Genomic DNA, 20,387 nt, shown 5'->3' with positions numbered 1-20,387 from the left:
TTCTATCTATTTCTATGTTATGAAAGAAAAGATGGTTACCAATATTCTAAGGCAGAAATCATGGGATACCTCAGATATCCCGAAACGGTACTGAATCATTTCTGATTCAGCATCTAGACCAAGAGTAAGCTCTAGGCTTGTCTAGAGCTAGTCCATGACGAAGAGATATTCAGAGTGAGATCATTATGAATCGCTCACTTAGCTCTCACTTCCTCTATATTAAGGGAGAAGAAGATTCTTTCTCTTTTGATTCTTTCCTTCCTTAAGAATTAGTTTTGAAACCAATATGATCTATATTGCCTTGGACTTCAAATCCATACCATATTAGTATTATTTTATATTCCTCTCAGATCTCCTTCACTATCTTCTTACCTGGCCCTTTTACTCCTTACACCCAGCCTGGGTCGAAAATCATAACCCGGACCCAACATTAGATCGAAGGTCTCGACCCAAAACCCAACCCAGCCCGGGTTGGGTCCGGGTTGGGCTAGGTTCTGTGGAAGCCTGTAGCTAAGTGGCTTTACAAAGAATTAGTATCTTATAACTGGAACGATAATTCATAAACTGCGGTACTCTGGTGTTTAGGAACTATTGGTATGGGTAGGATAGTGCTTATATCTAATGTGAAGGATAATAGGAACGACAATGGTGGAACATCGAGTCAATCACGTTGCCCCGCCAAGTCACGGGGTATCCACTCTTGGACCCCTGTCGAACCCACACAGCTTGGAAGATTGTAGGGGATCTCTGACTGATTCTGAAGGAATCAGTCTCTGTTTGGAGCGGAGGATATTTACAACGCAACGCGTATTCACTATACTTCCAATCCGACTCCAGTACTGTTGCGTCAATTTTACCTGACCTAAAACCTCAGCGTTATAATCAGTGTGGTGGCTTAGCTATATACGGTGCGTCAGAGTCACGAGATCCTATCCTACTACTTCTGTTACGTCGACATTAAAGCATCTTCATCTACGAGGAATATTCTTGGAAGTCTTGCTTGTTAAATAATAAATGTGTCATAGTGAGTATCGCTAGGTGAATTATACGTACTGCTCGATGCTCAATCCTCAAAAATACCGGTTCGCAACTGTACCGTTGCCAGTTGGCCTCATACGGACTTGGGTCTGTATTTCGTTTTTTCGAGGGCGAACGCGCCCCCGGAGATAATCATCGCAACAGTGAATAGCGTGAATCTGATTACGATTATCTCCATGCCAAAGTGAACACACGGCTCACAGCGATCCATAACCTTCAAAAGTAAAGGAAATGTGACCAAGATACCATGAGCTATGTAGTCTCCACCATCCGTAGGTTTTTTAGTACTGGTTGCTGGGGTTTGACTCATTGCACCCAGGCACTTGTTTACCCACATAAATATTCTTCACCTGAATTTTCAGCCCGTGTCACAAAATACGCCTTTACAGGCCTTTATAATAAGTAAAATGGCTATTAGTTAAAGGAATGAAATAAGTTGTCCAACCGCGGAAGCAGTTGAACCAGCTACTAGAGTATCCGCTGTGCTACCCCGCAACCTTGGGATCCGCCAGCTAGCTCTCGAAGGAGCCGTTGCCCGTCTCAGAAGGTGTACCCAAAGAGCAGGAAGATGAGAGGTCAAGATAGCAGCTTATTGGCTCCAGGGAAAATAAGGACAAGAGAGAGCTGCTTTTTCTCGTCCAAAAATGATCGTCAGCCACATCTTGAAATCCCAAAAGAATCATAGGAGACTCAATAGAAGGCAATGTTGTAAATGACCGTCTGTTCAGAAACAGCTTCCAGCGCGATTGGATATGATTAAGTTGAGTGCGTCGACTCAACGGTATACCCAGATATATCACATCACCCAGACAAAAACTCGCCAATGGCAGACAAAACCAATTCAGGTGCTTCCTCGGGTATGGAATGACCTGAATCAAGACTGTAGCCCTGTACGGCAACCCCTTGTGCCACCACTGCTTGCCATTCTTCAATTGCCTTGAAGGACTTCTCAATAACACCATGCTTACTCCATATAACCAACAATGGACATTGCACCAACCTATGATTTTTCATATCTTCCCGAGCCTCGTCTAGGTCCAATGAGGCACTCGCTCGGTAGTCATTGCACATGGCTTGAACAGTAGCAGGATCTTCCAGATTTTTAACATAGGTGTCGAAACATTCTGGGTCGAAAATTTTCAATCCCTCGCCAGGTCGTTCGCCCATCATCAATGCCATCACTTCTCTAGGACGTCCTGACAAGAATGTCTCGGGAAGCGGCGCATCCTGAATCAATAAGAACCAGTGGAAATAAGCTTTGGCGAAATGAAAGTCTGTTTTGGTAAACATCGCCAGTGTTGGACAAATGTCGATAAGAATTGTTTTTTTCACGCGACTGGGGAAGTCAACACAGAGTTTGTGCGCTACTCGGGCACCCCGATCGTGAGCACAGACGTAGAAAGAATCGGCGAAGCCTAGGCTGTCCATTACTGTAATGCAATCACGAGCCATAGCGCTTTTTGCGTAGGCCGACACGCCTGTGGGCTTGCAAGATTGTCCATAACCGCGAAGATCGATCAATATGACTGTGTACTTGTCGGTAAGCTGGGGTGCAATGCGGTGCCAGGCGTATAGCGTCTGAGGGAATCCATGTAGCAAAATAAGTGGTGGAAGGGAAGACGAGGCATCACCACTCTGCAGACCATGGATATTTATAGCTGGGTCTGCTTGAGTTTGGACCGAAAATGCGTTGAATCCATGAAAGAGACCCATTGTTGCAGGAAGTCTATTATCTGATCGAGTCTGACGTCGTGGAGTCTGAATTGTGTATGCGATTAATCAACCTTGCCTCTGACCATGTTATGCAATTGCTGACTAACCAAACACCGATAACTAACTAATCTGGGAACTTTGCAAGCACGGTGTCCGGCTTCAGCGACTTAATCTACTTAGAGAGCTACATGTGTCACTGTTACCCTTCTAAGACTATTACCGTCACGGTAGAGATCCACGCGGCCTAGTTTTTTCCATCCATACTCCTTCAAAAAGCCAAAGGGCAAAGGTATTTGCCCGGACAACGAAGAAGAACCAAATGTCTCTAATGATCTTCGTAAGCCCGTAAGGCAGGGGATAGGGGGAAAAAGAGAAGAAACCTACTGGTAAGTTCGGTTGGGTGGGGGGAGGTGGGGACAGTTCCTGAAAATTTTCAAATCGACGCTTCTTCAGCTCTAGTGGACGCCATACCGGGTCCAGCCGATCATGAAATCAATTTCGATTCTCGATCCTAACAAGCGGTGTGTACAGGTATCGCAAATGGTATTGTGTATTTAAAGTATCTAAATCTCCACCCGGGCATACTGTACAACCTCGGGGGCTTAATAAATCTCAATTTTGTCTGTTTCTGTAATCTGATTATGTGCAGATGCCTAGAAATCCGTATTTTTCTCAGTTTCCCACGGATTCTCACCAATTTCCTAGTTCTTCTGCGTCTTGCAGCACACCTGCATCGCTTACAGATTACGTTAGTTAATCTCTGACAGAAAGAGATATAAATGGCGAGTGCCTGGGATAGGATATCAGTTGGCTTGCAGCTGAATGTCACCTCTAAATTTGAAAATACTGCGAATGACCTTCATTGTAAACTATCGGAAAGCCCTCGGAGAGGGTATCTAAACAGGAACTTCTACTCCAGTGCAATTGTCTTTGTCCATTTGCAATTGCCGTTTTTATTGCCTGTTCCTTGAACCCATCGTCAAGGGACACTACTCGAGGCAAATTCATGGGTCTGGCCAATCAATCCTCCTTCATGTAAGCGCCTCATGGAATTTTCATCTCCCAGTACCTTTGGCCACTTGGTTTCCCAATCAATCAAGCTTTCGCCATTATCAGATACTAAGGATGGAACACATCCACGATGCTCCCTGAGAAATGGCACAGATGCGAGCTTGACTGGCACGCCATATTCCCAGACCAAAGTATTGACCGTTGATGACAAGATATGTACCAACCAAACGCACCTGTTTGCTCTCGTCACCATCCCTTGAAACCACATCGTAGACTGCTTGAGGAACAGTCCGTTGAACAATATATGAGGTGCGATCCGGGGAGATCATTGCACATACACAACCCTCTATTTTGCTTTGCCAATCTTCTGGGGACAGTTCATCGCCGAAGAGAATACCTGCACCTTTCCCGCCCCTTATGGGTTTCAAAAGAAACTGGTTCTTGAGATTGGGATTGATGCGAGAAATGTCAATGAACTGTTTCATTTCCAAAGAGCCGGGAACCAAAGTCGTCGAGATACCTTCTCGGAGAATTGTAGCCTGAGCCGGGGTCAGGACCTTGTGCCGAGAAACGAGCGAATCAAGTTCCTGAAGAATGAGGCCCAACATCCGTTTGTCGTGGACGAGAAGGATGGTGCGCATATCGTTAAAACAGCGTAGTGACAAATGGCGGAGTATATCAGTCGGCATTGCCCGCAATTCTCTTTGGCGAAGCTCAAGATTGACTTGGTGAATCTCTTCGAGTCGCTCACCATTTGATCGGAAGACAGTCGATGTCGACGAAACATGCGCTTCATCCGGGATTACACAACACAACTTTTGACCAAAAAGCGACACCTTGCACGGGACTAAACGCAGGTCCTCAGGTTTGATGAATCGAGGAGGTATCCCTGTCCGCCTTTCGACGGCCCAGGCCAACATTCCGATATCAATTCCTGATTCTTGCCCTTTGAGAAGATGAAGAGTCTTGGATGTGTCGAATAGAGTGAATAATCCATCGATAATCTACCGTAGTTTGATTTTCGTAAGCGTTTATTCTCCTTCTTTCTTCTTCATATCTTTCAACCGCGCTGAAACAACAACTGATGTCAGACTCACTTCTTCGCAGTTCGCAGCTCCCCGGAACCCCTTCTCTTTCGCACCCATATCAACTAAAGCCTGTTGGCCATAGGCGCTATGGAAGAAGCCGTTCCAGCAAAAACGAGCGTTGATCTCGCAAATGCGAAATTTCTCGCGAGTCTGTTTAGACTCGGTCGAATTGGGTACTTCTTCAATCAGAAAATCAGGCCGCCAGGATCCTAGGCACTGATCGAACGGGGGAACTGTTCCCGTTGGCAAGTTTTCCATCCACTGCAGAATCAATCAACAAATGGGGATCGATGAAAAAAAAACATTCGAGATATAATTTACTTTCAAAAGATCCTCTTCATAAGGCTCAAGCGGCATCCGACTCGGGAAATCCGTCTCAGGATCCCACCACCGACCAACAATATTCACAATTGCTAATGTGAGTGCTTCTTGGAGATCTTTGATTTGATCAATATGATCCTCGACATTCACCAGCATCGGATGAGAGTGCGAAGTGATAGAGCCTTCCGGCCATACCGAAGCCGGATTGGACTGTAAAATGCTGGTTGTGTATGCCTCGCGATCTCGCACTCTTTCAGAGTGACCCACTTCCGTGGGTGTTATTAACGCCGCATGATTACTTGCATCAAGGCATATTTGCTGCATCCCGATTCGGGGAATCTGCATTTTGAGACCAGTTTGTATGAATATAGAGATGAGTTGGAGGAGACGGATGGCCAGAAATATCGTACATCGTAAAGAGTGGCTTTTAACTTCGGCTAAGAGAATCACCTACCCATATAGGGGCTAGGGTTTCAATATGTGTAAATTACGTATGATACAATCGATTCCCCATACCTGTATGTCTGTATTGTAAATACTAAGGGGCGTATGTAAAGATCGGTGGCTAGCTGGAACGATGGCGCCGATCGATTGATAGATCCAGATTCCTCAAAATCGAATGTTTGTCCCATGAGAACATCTTACCGAACCGAACAGATTGCTATCTGATCAATTTCTGTATCATCTTTCAAGATGCAGCGATTAATACGTCCTCGCCCTTTTGCCAGTCAGTTCAACACCGTGAAGGTTATTTCGCGTCAGCATTCTGTTTCATCATTGACAACAGGTTCAGTATCATCTATTCCCTACGTTACGGTCCCGCACCCAGACATTGCCTCTCATCAAACTCACCTCTCTACTATCGATCAACATCTCCAACGCGACGCCATTATCCACATCAAACTTGACTTCGATGACCACGATAGCAACTACATCCAATCCCTCGTGAGAGGCCTTCACAAAACCAATGGTCACGGCCTACCGATCACTCACAGTGCTGACCGAGGATGGATGTGGGACATTCGTCCAACACCGGCAAGTCTTCAACATTGCCAGGCTCGATCCGAAACAATGAACGAATTCCCCTGGCATACGGACTGCAGCTACGAGAAATGTCCGCCGCGGTTTTTTGCCTTGCATGTTCTTCAACCGGATACATGTGGCGGTGGTACTTTGTCTGTTTTGAAAGTTGAGCAGTTGCTCGCTCTGCTCTCGCCATTCGCTAAAAAGTGGCTCTTCGCCCCGAATTATCGAATTGCCGTCCCACCCGAGTTCAAGAAAAGCCCAGAGGATCAATATATCGTTGGGGGCTTACTTGCGACAAGTGCAGATGGAAAGACATCTCAACTTCGTTTTCGTGAAGATATCATCACCCCGCTGGATAAACAGGCCGCGGAAGCCTTGGAGGAGCTAAAATCTGTTCTCCTTGGGCCAGCTGCCAATGCAAATACTTTACACCTGACGGCCCAAGATTTATCTCGAGGATCGATCATTCTCATGGATAACCGTCGCTGGCTACATGCGCGAAATCACGTCAAGGATCCGAATCGACATTTACGACGAGTTCGGTGGGATGCAAGAGCATTCGGCGCTTCTTCATTTGCACCCTGACCAAGTGCCTCATAAAGAATGAATACAAATTTGCTTCCTGATGTTTCGCCTGTAGGAGTGGAGTACAGCTCTAGCTTTGCGATGTTCCTTTAAAAGCCAAAATGGGAGTTGGATAAACCATTTCCATATTGGAAGGCAGACTTGGTGTTCTGCCGGCATCGCACTAATAATTAACCTGTACAATGAGCTGTTGAATATCCAAATGCATCCAAAATGCAACTGTATATCTCGTTGCCACTTGTTCCACTAGTCACACTTATAAGAACCTGCAGATGCTCAGAAATACCTAATTGATACGCTACGATACGTACATGATATTTCTGGGATCTTCAGGATTATCCCTGTGTAAATAAGGTATTCTGCTCTGCTACTATGCAGATAGAAGTTATAATATGCGACAAAATGTGCTTCTGGTGTCCAGATCGTTTCCAAAGTAACCGGATACGCCGTGACGTAACTTTCATTCGATCGCGTGACCGCAAAATAGGAGTTGGTCTCCGAGTTATCGGGGATCCGATCTGTCATTTTTGCGGGAAAGTACATGGAAGAAAGCCGATCTTATCCTATTAGGTGTCGTGTGGATCTTAGATAATACTCCGCCCTGTTCCAAGACTTGGGTCAGATGAGACTGGTCTCTCTGTACAGTACTGTACTCCAAGATTTAGCAGAGTGGATGGACATTGTAATTTTCCTTTCTCGTATATTTTTGTTTTCTTTTTTTCTCCCCACGACTCACGGGCTGACCCGCACGAAGACATCTCTTCAAGTTGTCAGTTGATCTAATCCCTCACCATTGATTCAACACTCCGTACACGGCCACAGGATCATCAATTCAGGATGAAAGAACCGGTTTCAGTCCGCGTGGTTTCACACCCCTTCGCCAGCATCACTGCCCCGGAAATCGAATCAGCAGTAGAAATCACGCTCCCATTAGCAACAGTCCGCCACAATGTGAACAAGGACCAAATTGCGTTCAAGTCAATTAGTCTCATAGAGCCTCCAAAGAGCGACATGATTCCATATCTGGAATTGGAACATGCCGGGGAACCACCAGCCAGTCGGCCTAAATTGCCTCGTCGTGTGGAACTTCTTTACTACATCAAAAACACGACAAAAATCTACGAGGAAATTGTCTCTCTAGACGATAAGAGTGAACTTGCCCATTTTTCAGTACCTAACATCCACCAAGGGTTCATGGATGCACTGGAAAATAGAGGCGGCATTGAAGTTGTTCGCCAATCGAAGCTGTGGGCCGATGCTCTTAAGGAGCTCGGTTTAAATGACGACATAGAGCTTCTGTATGATGCATGGCCACATGGCGCAGACAAAGACACCGCGAAGATACCACCTCGTCATTTGAGAGCCATTGCCTACGTCAAGGGACCAAAAGGATCTCATCCGGAGAATAATCGATATGCATTCCCGCTTCCTATTTCTCCCGTGGTGGATATCTTGACTCGCGAGGTGATTTCGATCAATCCGCTACCAACAGCTGGGATAGAGCCAAAAGAGTGGCTAGGCTCAGCATTTAAGCAGGAAGAAAGAGGAGAAGGCAAGAAGGAAAAACACGAAGTATCAGGGAAATGGTGGGAGAAAACCGCCCTCAAGGACTGCCGGCCAAGCAACTTTGTCGACGACCTTCAACCTCAGCGCCGAAAAGACGTTAAACCCATCGTCGTTACCCAACCAGAAGGTGTGAGCTTTACCGTCAAAGACGCATCATTGGTGGAGTGGCAGAAATGGAGCTTCCGAGTGAGTTTCAATTTTCGCGAAGGAATGGTGGTTCATGATGTCCGATATGACAATCGGAGTCTGTTCTACCGACTCAGTTTGAGTGAGATGACTGTTCCTTATGGTGATCCTCGCTCGCCGTATCATACCAAGCAGGCGTTCGACGTGGGAGATGCTGGTGCTGGTGCACTTGCCAATACTCTCCGATTGGGCTGTGACTGCCTGGGGTCGATCTATTATTTCCATGGACTGTGCAATGGATCGAGTGGACAGCCGATTGAACTGCCAAATGTGGTATGCTTACATGAGGAAGACAATGGGATTTCCTGGAAGCATACGAATGATGCCACTCATGCCAGCGTCTCTGCTCGATCAAGGGTCTTGATCCTGCAAACCATGATCACCGTTGGAAATTACGATTATATCATGGCTTGGAAGTTTGATGAAGCGGCCAATCTTTCTTACGATGTCAAAGCCACCGGAATCTTGTCTACTCATCTTATTGAGTCTGGCAAGGTGTCGCCATGGGGAAATGTCGTTGCTCCCGGCATCTTCGCTCAGAATCATCAGCATCTTTTCTGTCTTCGATTAGACACGGCAATCGACGGATATAAAAACTCCGTCCAAACTGAAGAATGTCATCCATTGGAAATGGATGATTCTCTGAACATCCACGGGAATGCATGGGAAGTGCGAAAGGACATCATCGAACAGCCCGGCTTTCGCGATGCAAACCCCCTGCAAAACCGCGTCTTCAAAATAATCAACGAAAATAGCGTGAATCCATACTCCAAGAACCCGGTGGGATACAAATTTATGCCTCCACCGTCCCAAATGCTTCTCGCTCATCCGTCCTCGGTTAACGCGAAACGCGCCAAATTCGCGCAGCATCATGTTTGGGTGACGCGGCATCAAGAGGGGGATCTGTGGGCTGGCGGGAAATGGACCACCAACTCATCAGAGGAAATCGACGGAATATCGAAGTATGTTGCAAGCAGTGGTTCTGTGCGAAATGAGGATGTGATTGTGTGGATTACCTTCGGAATGACGCACTCACCGCGCGTGGAAGAGTTTCCCGTCATGCCGACAGAGTCAATGTCAGTGATGCTGAAACCAGTCGACTTTTTCACACACAATCCTGCGTTAGATATGCCTCGAAACTATACCGGCGAGGGATCCGTACACGTTAAACAACCTCTATGTCATTAAATGAATATTAAACCCCATTCCACATGGAGGAATTTACAGGTATAATGTCACGTTTCTTTAATTCGCAGGGAGAGTAAATCATCCTCCACAATCCTCCCTTCTAACGCACACAATTCATCCACATCCCACTGACAATCCACATACCGCCCAGACAGAAAGTAAGCCCTGTCCGATGTAGCTAGCCAAACGGAGACCGCAGCCGGCAATGTCACATCGGCAGTTAAATACGGGTGGAACCTTTCCGGACAGGCAAGGCCCAACTCGGTGGGGATGCCGCCGGGGTTGATGCTAAATGCTTTGATAACTTCCTTGTTTTCAGCTTCAGCGTATTCAATAATGCGATTTATGGCAGTTTTGGTGATGCAGTGCGCCGAGTAACCCTATATAGTATCAGCACACGGATACTCCCTTTTTTGATTCAGTTCTTACCGGGAACAACTGGGTACAAGCCTGATCGGATGTAGCAATAATTACACCGGGAGCGGAATCATTCTCGAGGCTCTTGCGATGCTGAATAAAAGACTGACAGAGATTGAATGTTCCTCTCAGATTGACCTCCTAGAGACTGTAAGCAGGAGCACAAAATCATATATGTATACTCAAGTTCCAAAGATAGTAGACAGAACATACACAGACGCCCCACCACGCAGACGGATCAGCTTCATCAAGTGTACCACTGAATGGTTCCATAATTCCCGCATTCGCCATAAGAACATGAACTTCGCCAAAAGCGGCTACACTCTGCTTGAACATCTCCTGAACGGCATCTGGCTGGCTAATATCTAGAGCAAATGTCTTGATCTCACAAGCTGGATGTGCAGACTGAATCTCTGACCCTGTTTGCTCCAATTGGCCTTTGGTTCGTGATATGAGAACTAGGCCTCGGGCACCGGTGGCTGCGAAGGTGTGTGCCATAGCCTGTGCAATTTTAATTAGTCTGGTGACATAGAGGTGCATCATTAGGATTAGCAATGGCACAAACCTTGCCAATCCCCCTACCGGCGCCGGCTATAATCACCACCTTGCCGCTGCTGGCATCTTTGAGTGGTCCTGCTGGATCAACGGCTGGGTATACAGTGGTATGTTTCTGAGGTAAAAACATGTTGAGGTTTGCGGCAGTTTGTGGAATAGCTAATGGTAAAATGGAGACAATCGATCGTCAAATTTCGCGGTGAAGAATTCACTATTAAATTGAAGTTGGGAATCGGGGTTGCGCTGAAGGAGTGGAGAGAGTGGACCCATTCATGGTTTTGTAATACTGTCAGGACTAATTAATTAATTAATTTACATGGCTAGGGAAGGCCCCACGGATTTAAGCCACATTTTAGTGCTCCACTTTCAAACCCCTGTTTTCAATACAGTATACCCATTATAATGGGAATACCATACAGATACGGTGAGGTAAATGAATATCTTTGCCAAATCGAATCCGACTAGTTCAATCGCTTTTGTCTTCGGTATTAAAAAGGCCTTTCTTAGCTTCCTTTCCGTAGATGTATTTCCCACCCAGGGTCTTTCTTTTCTGGCTATCGTCATGGATTTCTGCACGGCACCAAAGTATACACTCAAGGAAATCCTGGCAGTGTCGACTATTCATCCGTTTTATAACTCCAGCAGTCGATTTCCACCAACACAAGCTCAAATAGATGCAATTATCGGTGATAAACAAGACAAACAATGTCCAGATCTGACCAATTTGCCTCTCACTCAGAAAGACAATCTGTACGCTGCTACTTAAAATTGTATCAGATCTTTGCTAATAATGACGAGGTATCAAATAATCCAACGGTTGATAGCAGATGACGCACCAGACAATCTTTTTCGACATGCCTCCTATATCAGCACCACTGGCGGTGGGTCAGGTGGTCTCCCAATGTTGTTTCTAACCGATGCAAGGGAAAACCGCATCCAAAGAATCTCAATGGGGAAATTACTCCGGCAATGCGGCATTATCGTGCCTGGTGATTGTGTTTTGACGATGCATGCCTCTGGGAACTTGTACCGGTATCTATCTCTCATATCGTTGTGCACCTTATAATCAACATACTGATGATCGTCAGATCTCTTGACCTAATGTCGGAGGTCATGGAGAATGCCGGTGGAACAGTATTCTGTGCCGGCCATCACATGCCTCATGCTGAAGTTATCCGTTTGGTTTCTACCTTTCGCATCAACGTTATCTGCGGTGATTCTAGCCAGATTCTCCAATTTACCATGTATGTCTCCTCCTTGCCAGAGACACAGCGAGAAGCAATCAAAATCAAAAAGGTCATATATACCTCTGAGCCATTGGTGCGATCCCAGCGAGCGTATATCAAATCGGTGTTTGGCGATGTGCCGATTTGCTCCGTATTCGCAAGTGCCGAGTCTGGTCCGTGGGCTGTGATGAACCATGCCGTGACGAACCATGAAGACGACGAGTCGGCCGATTTTATTTTCGATACTCGGAATGTTATCATCGAAGTGTTGCCTCAATGCGCAGCTGAACGCAGCATCCATTCTCCAGAGGATATAAAACCCCTTGCAGATGGTGAAATAGGCGTTATCGCAGCCACCTCTCTCCAGCGTCTGCGTAATCCTCTCATCCGATATCTATCAGGGGATATCGGTTCGTTACATCCTCTGCCGGAGAACAATGTCATTGATCCTGGGGTATCACAGCACTTTAGGGTCCTTCGGTTGCACGGGCGTGATCAGCGTTTCAGCTTCAACTGGCAAGGCGAATATTTCGACTTCAAGGCTATCCTTCGATTGATGCAATCTGATGAGATATCTGTACTGCAGTGGCAGGTCATTCGCACTCAAATGTCCACTTCTACTCATAACCTGGAATTGCGTGTGCTGAGGGGACAATCTGGCGGTCGGACGTTATCTGATGGGGACCTTGTTCAGAAGTTGAAGCGTTTCTTCCACGTCGTTCATGACACAGAAGCCTATTTCCATGTCGTCTTTGTTTCAGGATTGCAGGGCTTTGAGCGCAGCAAGACTGGTAATAAAGTGATGCGCTTTGTGGATATTTAGAAACCTCGGTGGCAAATATGTTTTCACGTTTGCAATTTATTTATGGTTGGATTGGGCACATACTGAATTAGGGACCTGGTGGTAAGATACCACTCGCCAGGGCTCCAGATCGTAAGTCTCATAATCCATTGTCTTCGGTACCTATTGTAGTGGGGTGCGCCCACACAGAGATAGTAGATTGAGTAGATATCACCGCCTAGTGTGGGCACATGTACCTAGCCTATGACATCTGCCAGTAGGACACTCATCGACATACACCTCCCTGGTGTAGTCCCTCCGAATACACATTCTTTGGTCCTCCGATCTCTTGTTGCGTGGTTGTGTTTGATTGTCTTCTCCTAGCTGACCGCGTCCGACCGTACTGGACTAGCCTCGAGCTGTGGCAGGAGCGCCTCCTTTGACACTATGTAATATTATATGCAAAGGCTATCGGGGTTTTAGTTATTCATTCGCCATCCTTAAAATAGGTGAATTAACATCGTCTTTGGTGTGCAGTTCGAAGTTGATGTATATACCTGGGCGCAAACGCCAAATGAACATTTCATTGTGGTATATCACCTAGTTCATTTCCTCAGTTGCTTTCTTTTCTGGTGGTTGCCAGGTTGCACTGTATCAATTTATTTATCCCGCGGAGTCATTCTGCCAAAGCCTTTGCCGTGTCGTTCAAGAAAAATATTGACAACTCCTCCCATAGATTAAATAGCAATATGTCCTTCTGTTCGCCATTTATGCCCCCAAGCATATACCACCCATATCAACGGAGTAGATGCTATACAAGTGAAAGCAAACAGAGTGCCCATCCACCCAATGGAGATTAGATTGATTAAAGGAATAGCAGCAGCATTGGCCCCAGCTCCCAAAAGACATCGCACTAAATTTGCTGCCGCCATCGCCGTGGCTGGCCTTTCGGTATGGCAGTCGATAACCAAGGTGGTCAGGGTACTGCTTACACCAGCCATGCCATGCCCAATAAAGAAGAGCATAACCAGCGGTATGGAGACATGAACTTCGTAATTAATGACCCAGCTATAGGCGGCAACAAAGATTGCAGTAGAGTATGCCAATGGGAGGGTGACCTGCAATCGAGCTTTCTCAAATGGAGGCTCACCATTGAGATATTCTACTTCGTTGCGCGTATTTTGTGAGCGGGCAACAAGACGGGCAAGGTTCAGATCACCTAGTGAGCCAGCTGTCCAGCGGGATGTCAAGCTCCCAAGTCCATATGGAAGATAGGAAATCCCAATTTGCATCGCATTCAAGCTGTAGTGCCCCCCAAGCTCATAGGGTAACGTTGTTGTGATCGAGAGATAACAAGCGTAAAAGATAGCACTGAAGAAAACAATGCACGCAGTCTCCTTCTCTCGAAGAAGTCTTATCGTACTCCAAGGGCTGATATATCTCCCAGAGTTCTCAATCGTCTGGTCCGAACCTTTATTGCTAGAACTGCCGGGTGATTGCGTCGGAGATACCCACCCCGTCTGTCTAGGAAGAGGGGGATTGCGGTGAAACGTCTCCGGAAGGAATAACACAGTGACTGACAGAACCACTGTACCAAAGAGAACAAGGAACCAGAAAACGCTGCGCCATCCCAGAAAATGGGACAGTGTGCCTCCGATAAGTGGGCCAAGCGCAGGACCAACTGTAGCCCCCAGAATTGTGTAAGCTAGATATCTCCCTCGCTCGGTCTTTGCCACAACATCCGCCGTGGTTGCAGTCCCCACAATTGAGATCGTACTGCAACAGATGCTCTGTAAGGACCGAAGGACTATCAACATGGCAAAGTCTGTCTGGAGAGCCAGTCCAAAATTGGTTGCGACGTAGAAGATCAAACTTGGGATTAGAACTGTGCGACGTCCAATTCGATCTGACAGATTCCCAGTCACCAATGGAGCGATTCCTTGAAACACCTACATATTGACATTAAAGCAGTGACATCGCGATGAGAGGGAACGCCACAACTCACCTTGAATGAGGTATTGGTATAATTAATCATGGTGTTAGACACATGCAGGTTCCTCGCCAAAGCGTCAACACCGGGATAAAAAATGCTCGCTGATATTGGGGAAATAAATGTCGCCAGGGAAGCAACAAACACTGTCAAAAGCTTTTCACGTGTTGAGAGCACGCGATGGGCAGATAGGCCGGATAATTCTCGATCCCACTCATTTTCTATATCCTGCACCGCCTGTTCTTGCGTGACAGTCATAATGCTCGTTGCAATTTCTCTGGTCTGTATGATGGCAAATGGTTTCTTTCCCTAGATATTGGCGCCAACCTGAAATAAATCCGTAATGTCAGCTTCATTTTCCACTAGTTGGAATGATATCGATTTACTTTCCCAGGGCTAGTAGACAGAAAAGCCTTTGATTCCCAACTGCGTCCAAGGTGGTTGGGTGTAAGTACGAACGATTCTTCCGATTAGCGTTGATTTCTTGCAGGGGTAGGAAAGTCGAGGAACGAAATAGCTTGCAAAGAATCCACTGATTCTGCTCCACTAAGGCAGAGCTGCAAAATTAACATACATTTCACCCTGGGTCCTGCAATCGTGGATGGATGGATTAGGTGTACTATATACGCTGTATTCTATATGTATCAGGCTACTAGCGTGGTGAAGCAGTGCGTTCCACTTGTTGGTTCGATAGATCCCGAGAGATGCCCTTGGATTGACCCAGGTGACACCAGTGCTGGTCATAATGGGCTAGTGTGGATCATACTGTTCATTTTCAGCGCACCTTGCGATTTATAAGACCCACTTTCGTGCGTATACGACTCTCGAACTCCTGATCGCCATAGAAACCCCCGGCTAGAACATTTCCCGAATCTTCCCCCTCCCCCCAACTGACGAAAATACGTTGTTTGGCCACGAACTGTGTCACTAGCGTCTGATTTGTGTACTTGAGGATTTCATACTGTATTTTACAGCAGTCCAAGCCCTTGCTTGTGTATTAAAGTGGCTGCATATTACAATACGGCTGAGCGTGTGGGTCCGGCTATCGCCAAGCCTTGAAATCGCGCATTTTTGTCGATTTGGTGGCAGTGGAACTCTAGACTAGGATTACTAGTACAATACGACTATTTCTGGTATAGTCACCTATCTTAACGCTGTGTTTAAAGGGGTCTCTTTTACGGCATTCTCAGGCCAAATCAAGGCATGCATGCGAAGCATGGCGTCGATTGGGCAGTTGGGTATCTGCCACCATTCACGCCCGGCTCAAATAAAACAATTTCCCCTTTGTGCCCCCTCGTTGACCACGTCAAAAATCGTTTTCATGCTTTTTCACAGTCTCCTTTTTAGTCTCTCGAACGTTGTCGCTTCGACGCTCGGGGCCACAGATGATCGATGGCCTGCTCAGTCATATGAATCCTGCAGCCTGAGCGTTCCATTCATCAATATCACTCGCACTGGCTCTGGCTCCACAAGCCCAGGGCTTCTTTTTTTGGCTCCAGGGAACAGCACCACACTAAGCCAAACCCCCACTATCTTTGACGGCGATGAATTAGTCTGGCAAGGACAAGCAACCGGGAATGTATCCAATTTCCTCCCGCAAATCCTCAATTCTCAACCCGTTTTGACCTACTGGGCAGGCAACGAGAGTCTCGCAGGATCAGGAGCGGGGTCGATACATGTTTTGAACGCTTCCTACCATGAGATTCACACTGTCACTTTAGCTGGAAATGAGACCTGGGTCTCTCCTTTACTTGTTCAATTCCCATCTTACATCGATAAACATGAAATTCTTATCACGGAAAATGGGACGATCTTGATCACAGCATACAATGTGACAAGAATGGACTTGCGACCTTTCAATGGTCCGAGGAATGGGTGGATACAAGACAGCCTGTTTTATGAGATCGATGTCACGACAAATGAAGTCCTTTTCCGGTGGAGTGCGGTTGAGAACCCGGGCACCATCGATCCGAAAGAATCAGTGCGAGAATTGGATGGCACTTTGGAGGGAAGTTCTCAAAGCACACCATGGGACTATGCCCACATCAATTCTGTCGCACGATATGGGGATGACTATCTCGTTTCGTTTAAATGCTTAAACACCATTTACTTGATAAACAAGAACGGCTCGGTACAGTGGAAATTAAATGTTAGTCTCATCTCGCCCATTCTTCCAGCTGGTGGTTATCTAAGATAGGGGACTATGCAGGGGCTTACCGGAGGCGACTTTGCACTTGGGCAAGGTACACAATTCATCGCCCAGCACAATGCACGCATCCAAAGCCGTACTGCCGACGTCATCTCGATCTCGCTCCACAACAACGGCGTGAGCTGTAACGAGACCTATTTCTTCCCAAGCAACGGCCTCCTTTTAGATGTGAATCTCAAAACTAAGAAAGTGACGGTGAGACGCAAACTTGTTGATTCCCAAGATCTAGTTTCCGCTAGCGCTCGCGGAAACTACCAAGCTCTACCGGGCGGCCATGTCCTGGTTGGTCAAGGTATAGTTCCCAAGTATGAGGAATATGATGAAGATAACATTTGCGTTACGAGAGCTTGGTTTGGTCTCAGTCATAATGATGGAAGCTACACTGCGATCAAGTCGAACTGGACTGGGACACCACAAACAGCGCCAGACGTTTTCGCTCACTCCGCTGGTGGTATGGCTTCCCTGTACATCAGTTGGAATGGCGCGACAGGAGTGGAGGCATGGCAAATCAGCGCTGGTAACAAGAAGGATGAGCTAAATCTTGTGACAACTGTGCCGAAAAGTGGGTTTGAGACCAAGGTCGCGCTTGAAGTGGTTGCGGCGTTTGTAAGGGTAATGGCAATTGGAGGCCCTAATCATGGGACAAGGTCTGATCTCATCGATGTTGTCAGAATAGAAGGGAAGGCAAAGAAGGGTCCAGGAAAGACGGAACTAAAGAAATGATCAGATCTTGATCAACCTTAGACTGGAAAAATTTCCGATTAAGCAATGTAACTAGCCTGACGACCATTGAATGAGATTGGTGTTGTATGCACACTAGTGCATCAATTTGGCGTTATTTCAAAATCCTCACTACTGTTTAATGTTGGAAGATGTAGCCTAGAGACCAGAGAAACATGCATATGACCCCGCCCTTGTTGCAATGTTATTGCTCCATAGCAGCATGCTAGTTTGGGATTTTTCTTATTGGCCAGGCAAGCTATGCCGCTCACTAGAGGGCCCCTGACTTCCACCCCATTGGAAAGCTTAGCTTTGTATTTGTATTACCACCTGTGTAACAAAACCAAAAAAATCTCAAGAATTTGGAAATGTCTCCTGCAGCTTGCTATTTTAGCGTTGATGTCAGGATGCAATGAAGTTTGAGTGTTTCTCAGAGATTCCAGCCCCGCAACATCCACTCCGCCAAGTGCAAGCATTATCCAACGATACAGATTCATGTAGATCTTCGTGCTCGTGGCTGGCTGAAGTGGATACATCTGAGATTGATTCAGACGTGTACAATACGAGGTCCGTTTCCAAAGTTTTGTCTTTCTAGTGAGAGTAAGGGTGAATTTAGGGGTCAAAACCACATTTTTAAAGCCGGGCCTATACCCACTTGGTCGACCGGGTTGATATATCACTGTGGTCCGATATATCGGTTATCGTTATACTAGATACTCTCATCATAGCAAGCGCCGCGCGCATAGCAAGATTATGCTTAAGCATATTGGTAGTGGTGGTGGTGTGGAAAAGGGGTAAGAAGGGGTTATATGCTTGTATAACGCTAGACGGAGTACAACGCTAGTAATTATAGAAAAAGCAAAGAAAGACAAAACTTTTGAAATAGACCCCCGTATGTAATGTGTCATAAAATCGAAAAAAGATCTCCAAGGAAAGTGCGACCCACCTCGACCCACAAGCATGATCTTCGAAGGCCCCTGCGTCTTCAGACTTCTTCAGAAGATGTCTATTACATATCTCAAAGTCGCTCTCTTGGCCAATCTGAGGTAGGCGCAGTCTTTTCACACTCTTGCAAATAATCCAGACAATGGGCGATACAATGCCTATAGGTTACAAATGGCGCTCTTCAACATGGTTCATTGTCACGACTGTTGCGATCGCCTTGTTTAGTGGTTCGTTTGCCACCACTGCCATTTGTCAACAGCCACTGATCGCGCTCAGAAACATTCCTTTACGGTTTTCTTGTCCCCATCCTAGGCCATATGCTCCGAACTCGACTGCATATCGATTTCTCTAAGATTCAAGAGTTTACTTCTGCTGTTCTCGCCTTATATGGCGCTGCCGCGGTCATCTCCGGTCCTATTATCGGACATTTCGCTGATAAGACCTCTAATCGCAAAATTCCATTGTTACTATCTCTCATCGGTTGCATTTTAGGGACTGGTATGGTTGCTGGCGCCTATTCCGTCACTGTACTCTTCATAGGTCGTGCGTTGCAAAGTGTCTCTGGGTCTGCGGTGTGGATTGTCGGTCTTGCAACCGTCGCGGATGCCGTCGACCAAGATAAAATGGGCAGAGTGATGGGGGCGATGAACTCCTTTGTCAACTTTGGAATGATTAGTGGGCCTGTGGTCTCCGGGTTACTGTTGGATATTGCTGGATACTGGATAACCTGGTCGGTTCCACTGCTGGTTTTGTCTCTAGACCTTATGGCACGTCTGTTGATGGTCGAGCGTACATTGGAGCTTTCTTCGAAACCTGAAGATACAACCGAGACCACTAGCCTTCTTTCTTCGGAGGGAAACCCTCCAACTCCATCCACAACAGATAGCTTCTGGCGCATTTTGTTATGTGACAGTCGTGTGCTCGCGGTCTTGCTCGTTACAACCACAAGCGCAGCCGTTGGCACCAGCTTCCATGCGACACTTCCCCTGTACGTGCAGGAGACTTTTGGATGGAAGTCAGGTTCTGTTGGTCTGATGTTTTCTTGTCTCATCTTTCCGAGTCTGGTGATTAGTCCCCTCGCGGGATGGGTCCGTGACCGTGTCGGGGTTAGAATGCCTGCCGTAGTATCGTTGATCCTACAGGCAGGGGCGCTGGGCATGCTGGGTATTGGCGGGAACGATCAATTCGCCTGGGCTAGCATTCATAATCGCGGCGAGATACTTTACATATTGTCTATTATTGCTATAGGTACATTACGGCCGTTCGTTTCTAATATCGGAACCGTTGAACTAGCCGGTAAGTACAGTCCGCTCTTACAGAGTGTTAACTTTGTTACATTAACGAACATATCCCAGGGATCGTCAAAGCGCACCAGGAAAAGTCACCCGGTATATTTGGGCCAGAGGGGGGTCTTTCCCGTGTATTCTCCATGACTGATGTTGCTACTTCTCTTGGAATGGCTATTGGCCCTGTCGTCAGTGGTTCCCTGAAAGAGTTGGTAGGCTATACATATATGAATTGGACGTGCAGTAAGTCATTCAGCCTCTCCAGTGTGACATATAGTTAACACCCATAGGTATATTCTATCTCATACTCGCTCTGTTTGTAATCTGCCTTTTCTGATTCAAGGACTGCTCTGAAGCACCGCTCTGCGAAGGGATCTGCTAGAATTACCGTACATAAGATTTGTAAAGTTCGCACATGGCGTTCTCCTCAATACCGTTCCTTACGCCGCTCAAGATGTCCGTAGTTTGTAAAGTGCTTCCTGAATATGAGTTTGAGTATTTGTGATTTATAGAGCCCAACAACCTTGGAAGCTTGC

The 20,387-nt window shown here is 46.6% G+C and overlaps 9 protein-coding genes across 9 annotated transcripts; 5 read left to right on the top strand and 4 right to left on the bottom strand.

Annotated features, from left to right (window-relative positions):
• Positions 1 to 1,839: 1,839 nt before the first annotated feature.
• Positions 1,840 to 2,751, bottom strand: N7503_000564 (alpha/beta fold hydrolase; the record flags this gene model as incomplete). The annotated part of the gene is made up of 1 exon (XM_057060125.1): positions 1,840 to 2,751. The coding sequence occupies one exon, from the start codon at positions 2,749 to 2,751 to the stop codon at positions 1,840 to 1,842; it is 912 nt and encodes a 303-aa protein (XP_056927048.1).
• A 1,112-nt stretch (positions 2,752 to 3,863) lies between these two features.
• Positions 3,864 to 5,516, bottom strand: N7503_000563 (uncharacterized protein; the record flags this gene model as incomplete). Its single annotated transcript, XM_057060124.1, has 3 exons — positions 3,864 to 4,766; positions 4,860 to 5,111; positions 5,172 to 5,516. 3 exons carry the CDS (start codon positions 5,514 to 5,516, stop codon positions 3,864 to 3,866), a joined length of 1,500 nt encoding a protein of 499 aa, XP_056927047.1.
• Positions 5,517 to 5,864: 348 nt separating this feature from the next.
• N7503_000562 (uncharacterized protein) lies at positions 5,865 to 6,782 on the top strand (the record flags this gene model as incomplete). The annotated part of the gene is made up of 1 exon (XM_057060123.1): positions 5,865 to 6,782. One exon carries the CDS (start codon positions 5,865 to 5,867, stop codon positions 6,780 to 6,782), a length of 918 nt encoding a protein of 305 aa, XP_056927046.1.
• An 837-nt stretch (positions 6,783 to 7,619) lies between these two features.
• N7503_000561 (uncharacterized protein) lies at positions 7,620 to 9,722 on the top strand (the record flags this gene model as incomplete). The annotated part of the gene is made up of 1 exon (XM_057060122.1): positions 7,620 to 9,722. The coding sequence occupies one exon, from the start codon at positions 7,620 to 7,622 to the stop codon at positions 9,720 to 9,722; it is 2,103 nt and encodes a 700-aa protein (XP_056927045.1).
• Positions 9,723 to 9,769: 47 nt separating this feature from the next.
• Positions 9,770 to 10,824, bottom strand: N7503_000560 (SDR family NAD(P)-dependent oxidoreductase; the record flags this gene model as incomplete). The annotated part of the gene is made up of 4 exons (XM_057060121.1): positions 9,770 to 10,102; positions 10,152 to 10,280; positions 10,353 to 10,640; positions 10,705 to 10,824. 4 exons carry the CDS (start codon positions 10,822 to 10,824, stop codon positions 9,770 to 9,772), a joined length of 870 nt encoding a protein of 289 aa, XP_056927044.1.
• A 660-nt stretch (positions 10,825 to 11,484) lies between these two features.
• N7503_000559 (uncharacterized protein) lies at positions 11,485 to 12,743 on the top strand (the record flags this gene model as incomplete). Its single annotated transcript, XM_057060120.1, has 2 exons — positions 11,485 to 11,726; positions 11,783 to 12,743. 2 exons carry the CDS (start codon positions 11,485 to 11,487, stop codon positions 12,741 to 12,743), a joined length of 1,203 nt encoding a protein of 400 aa, XP_056927043.1.
• A 695-nt stretch (positions 12,744 to 13,438) lies between these two features.
• On the bottom strand, positions 13,439 to 14,949 carry N7503_000558 (quinidine resistance protein 2; the record flags this gene model as incomplete). The annotated part of the gene is made up of 2 exons (XM_057060119.1): positions 13,439 to 14,650; positions 14,707 to 14,949. The coding sequence occupies 2 exons, from the start codon at positions 14,947 to 14,949 to the stop codon at positions 13,439 to 13,441; spliced, it is 1,455 nt and encodes a 484-aa protein (XP_056927042.1).
• Positions 14,950 to 16,012: 1,063 nt separating this feature from the next.
• N7503_000557 (arylsulfotransferase family protein) lies at positions 16,013 to 17,623 on the top strand (the record flags this gene model as incomplete). Its single annotated transcript, XM_057060118.1, has 2 exons — positions 16,013 to 16,840; positions 16,901 to 17,623. The coding sequence occupies 2 exons, from the start codon at positions 16,013 to 16,015 to the stop codon at positions 17,621 to 17,623; spliced, it is 1,551 nt and encodes a 516-aa protein (XP_056927041.1).
• Positions 17,624 to 18,707: 1,084 nt separating this feature from the next.
• Positions 18,708 to 20,205, top strand: N7503_000556 (uncharacterized protein; the record flags this gene model as incomplete). The annotated part of the gene is made up of 4 exons (XM_057060117.1): positions 18,708 to 18,792; positions 18,842 to 19,861; positions 19,921 to 20,094; positions 20,195 to 20,205. 4 exons carry the CDS (start codon positions 18,708 to 18,710, stop codon positions 20,203 to 20,205), a joined length of 1,290 nt encoding a protein of 429 aa, XP_056927040.1.
• Between the last annotated feature and the right edge of the window lie 182 nt (positions 20,206 to 20,387).

The sequence above is a fragment of the Penicillium pulvis genome (assembly GCF_028828015.1).
Source record: "Penicillium pulvis strain IBT 33274 chromosome Unknown contig_10_segment0_segment0, whole genome shotgun sequence".
NCBI classification, from domain to species: Eukaryota; Fungi; Ascomycota; class Eurotiomycetes; order Eurotiales; family Aspergillaceae; genus Penicillium; species Penicillium pulvis.
Note: the sequence above shows the minus strand (reverse complement) of the source record. Positions and strands in the feature narration are given on the sequence as shown.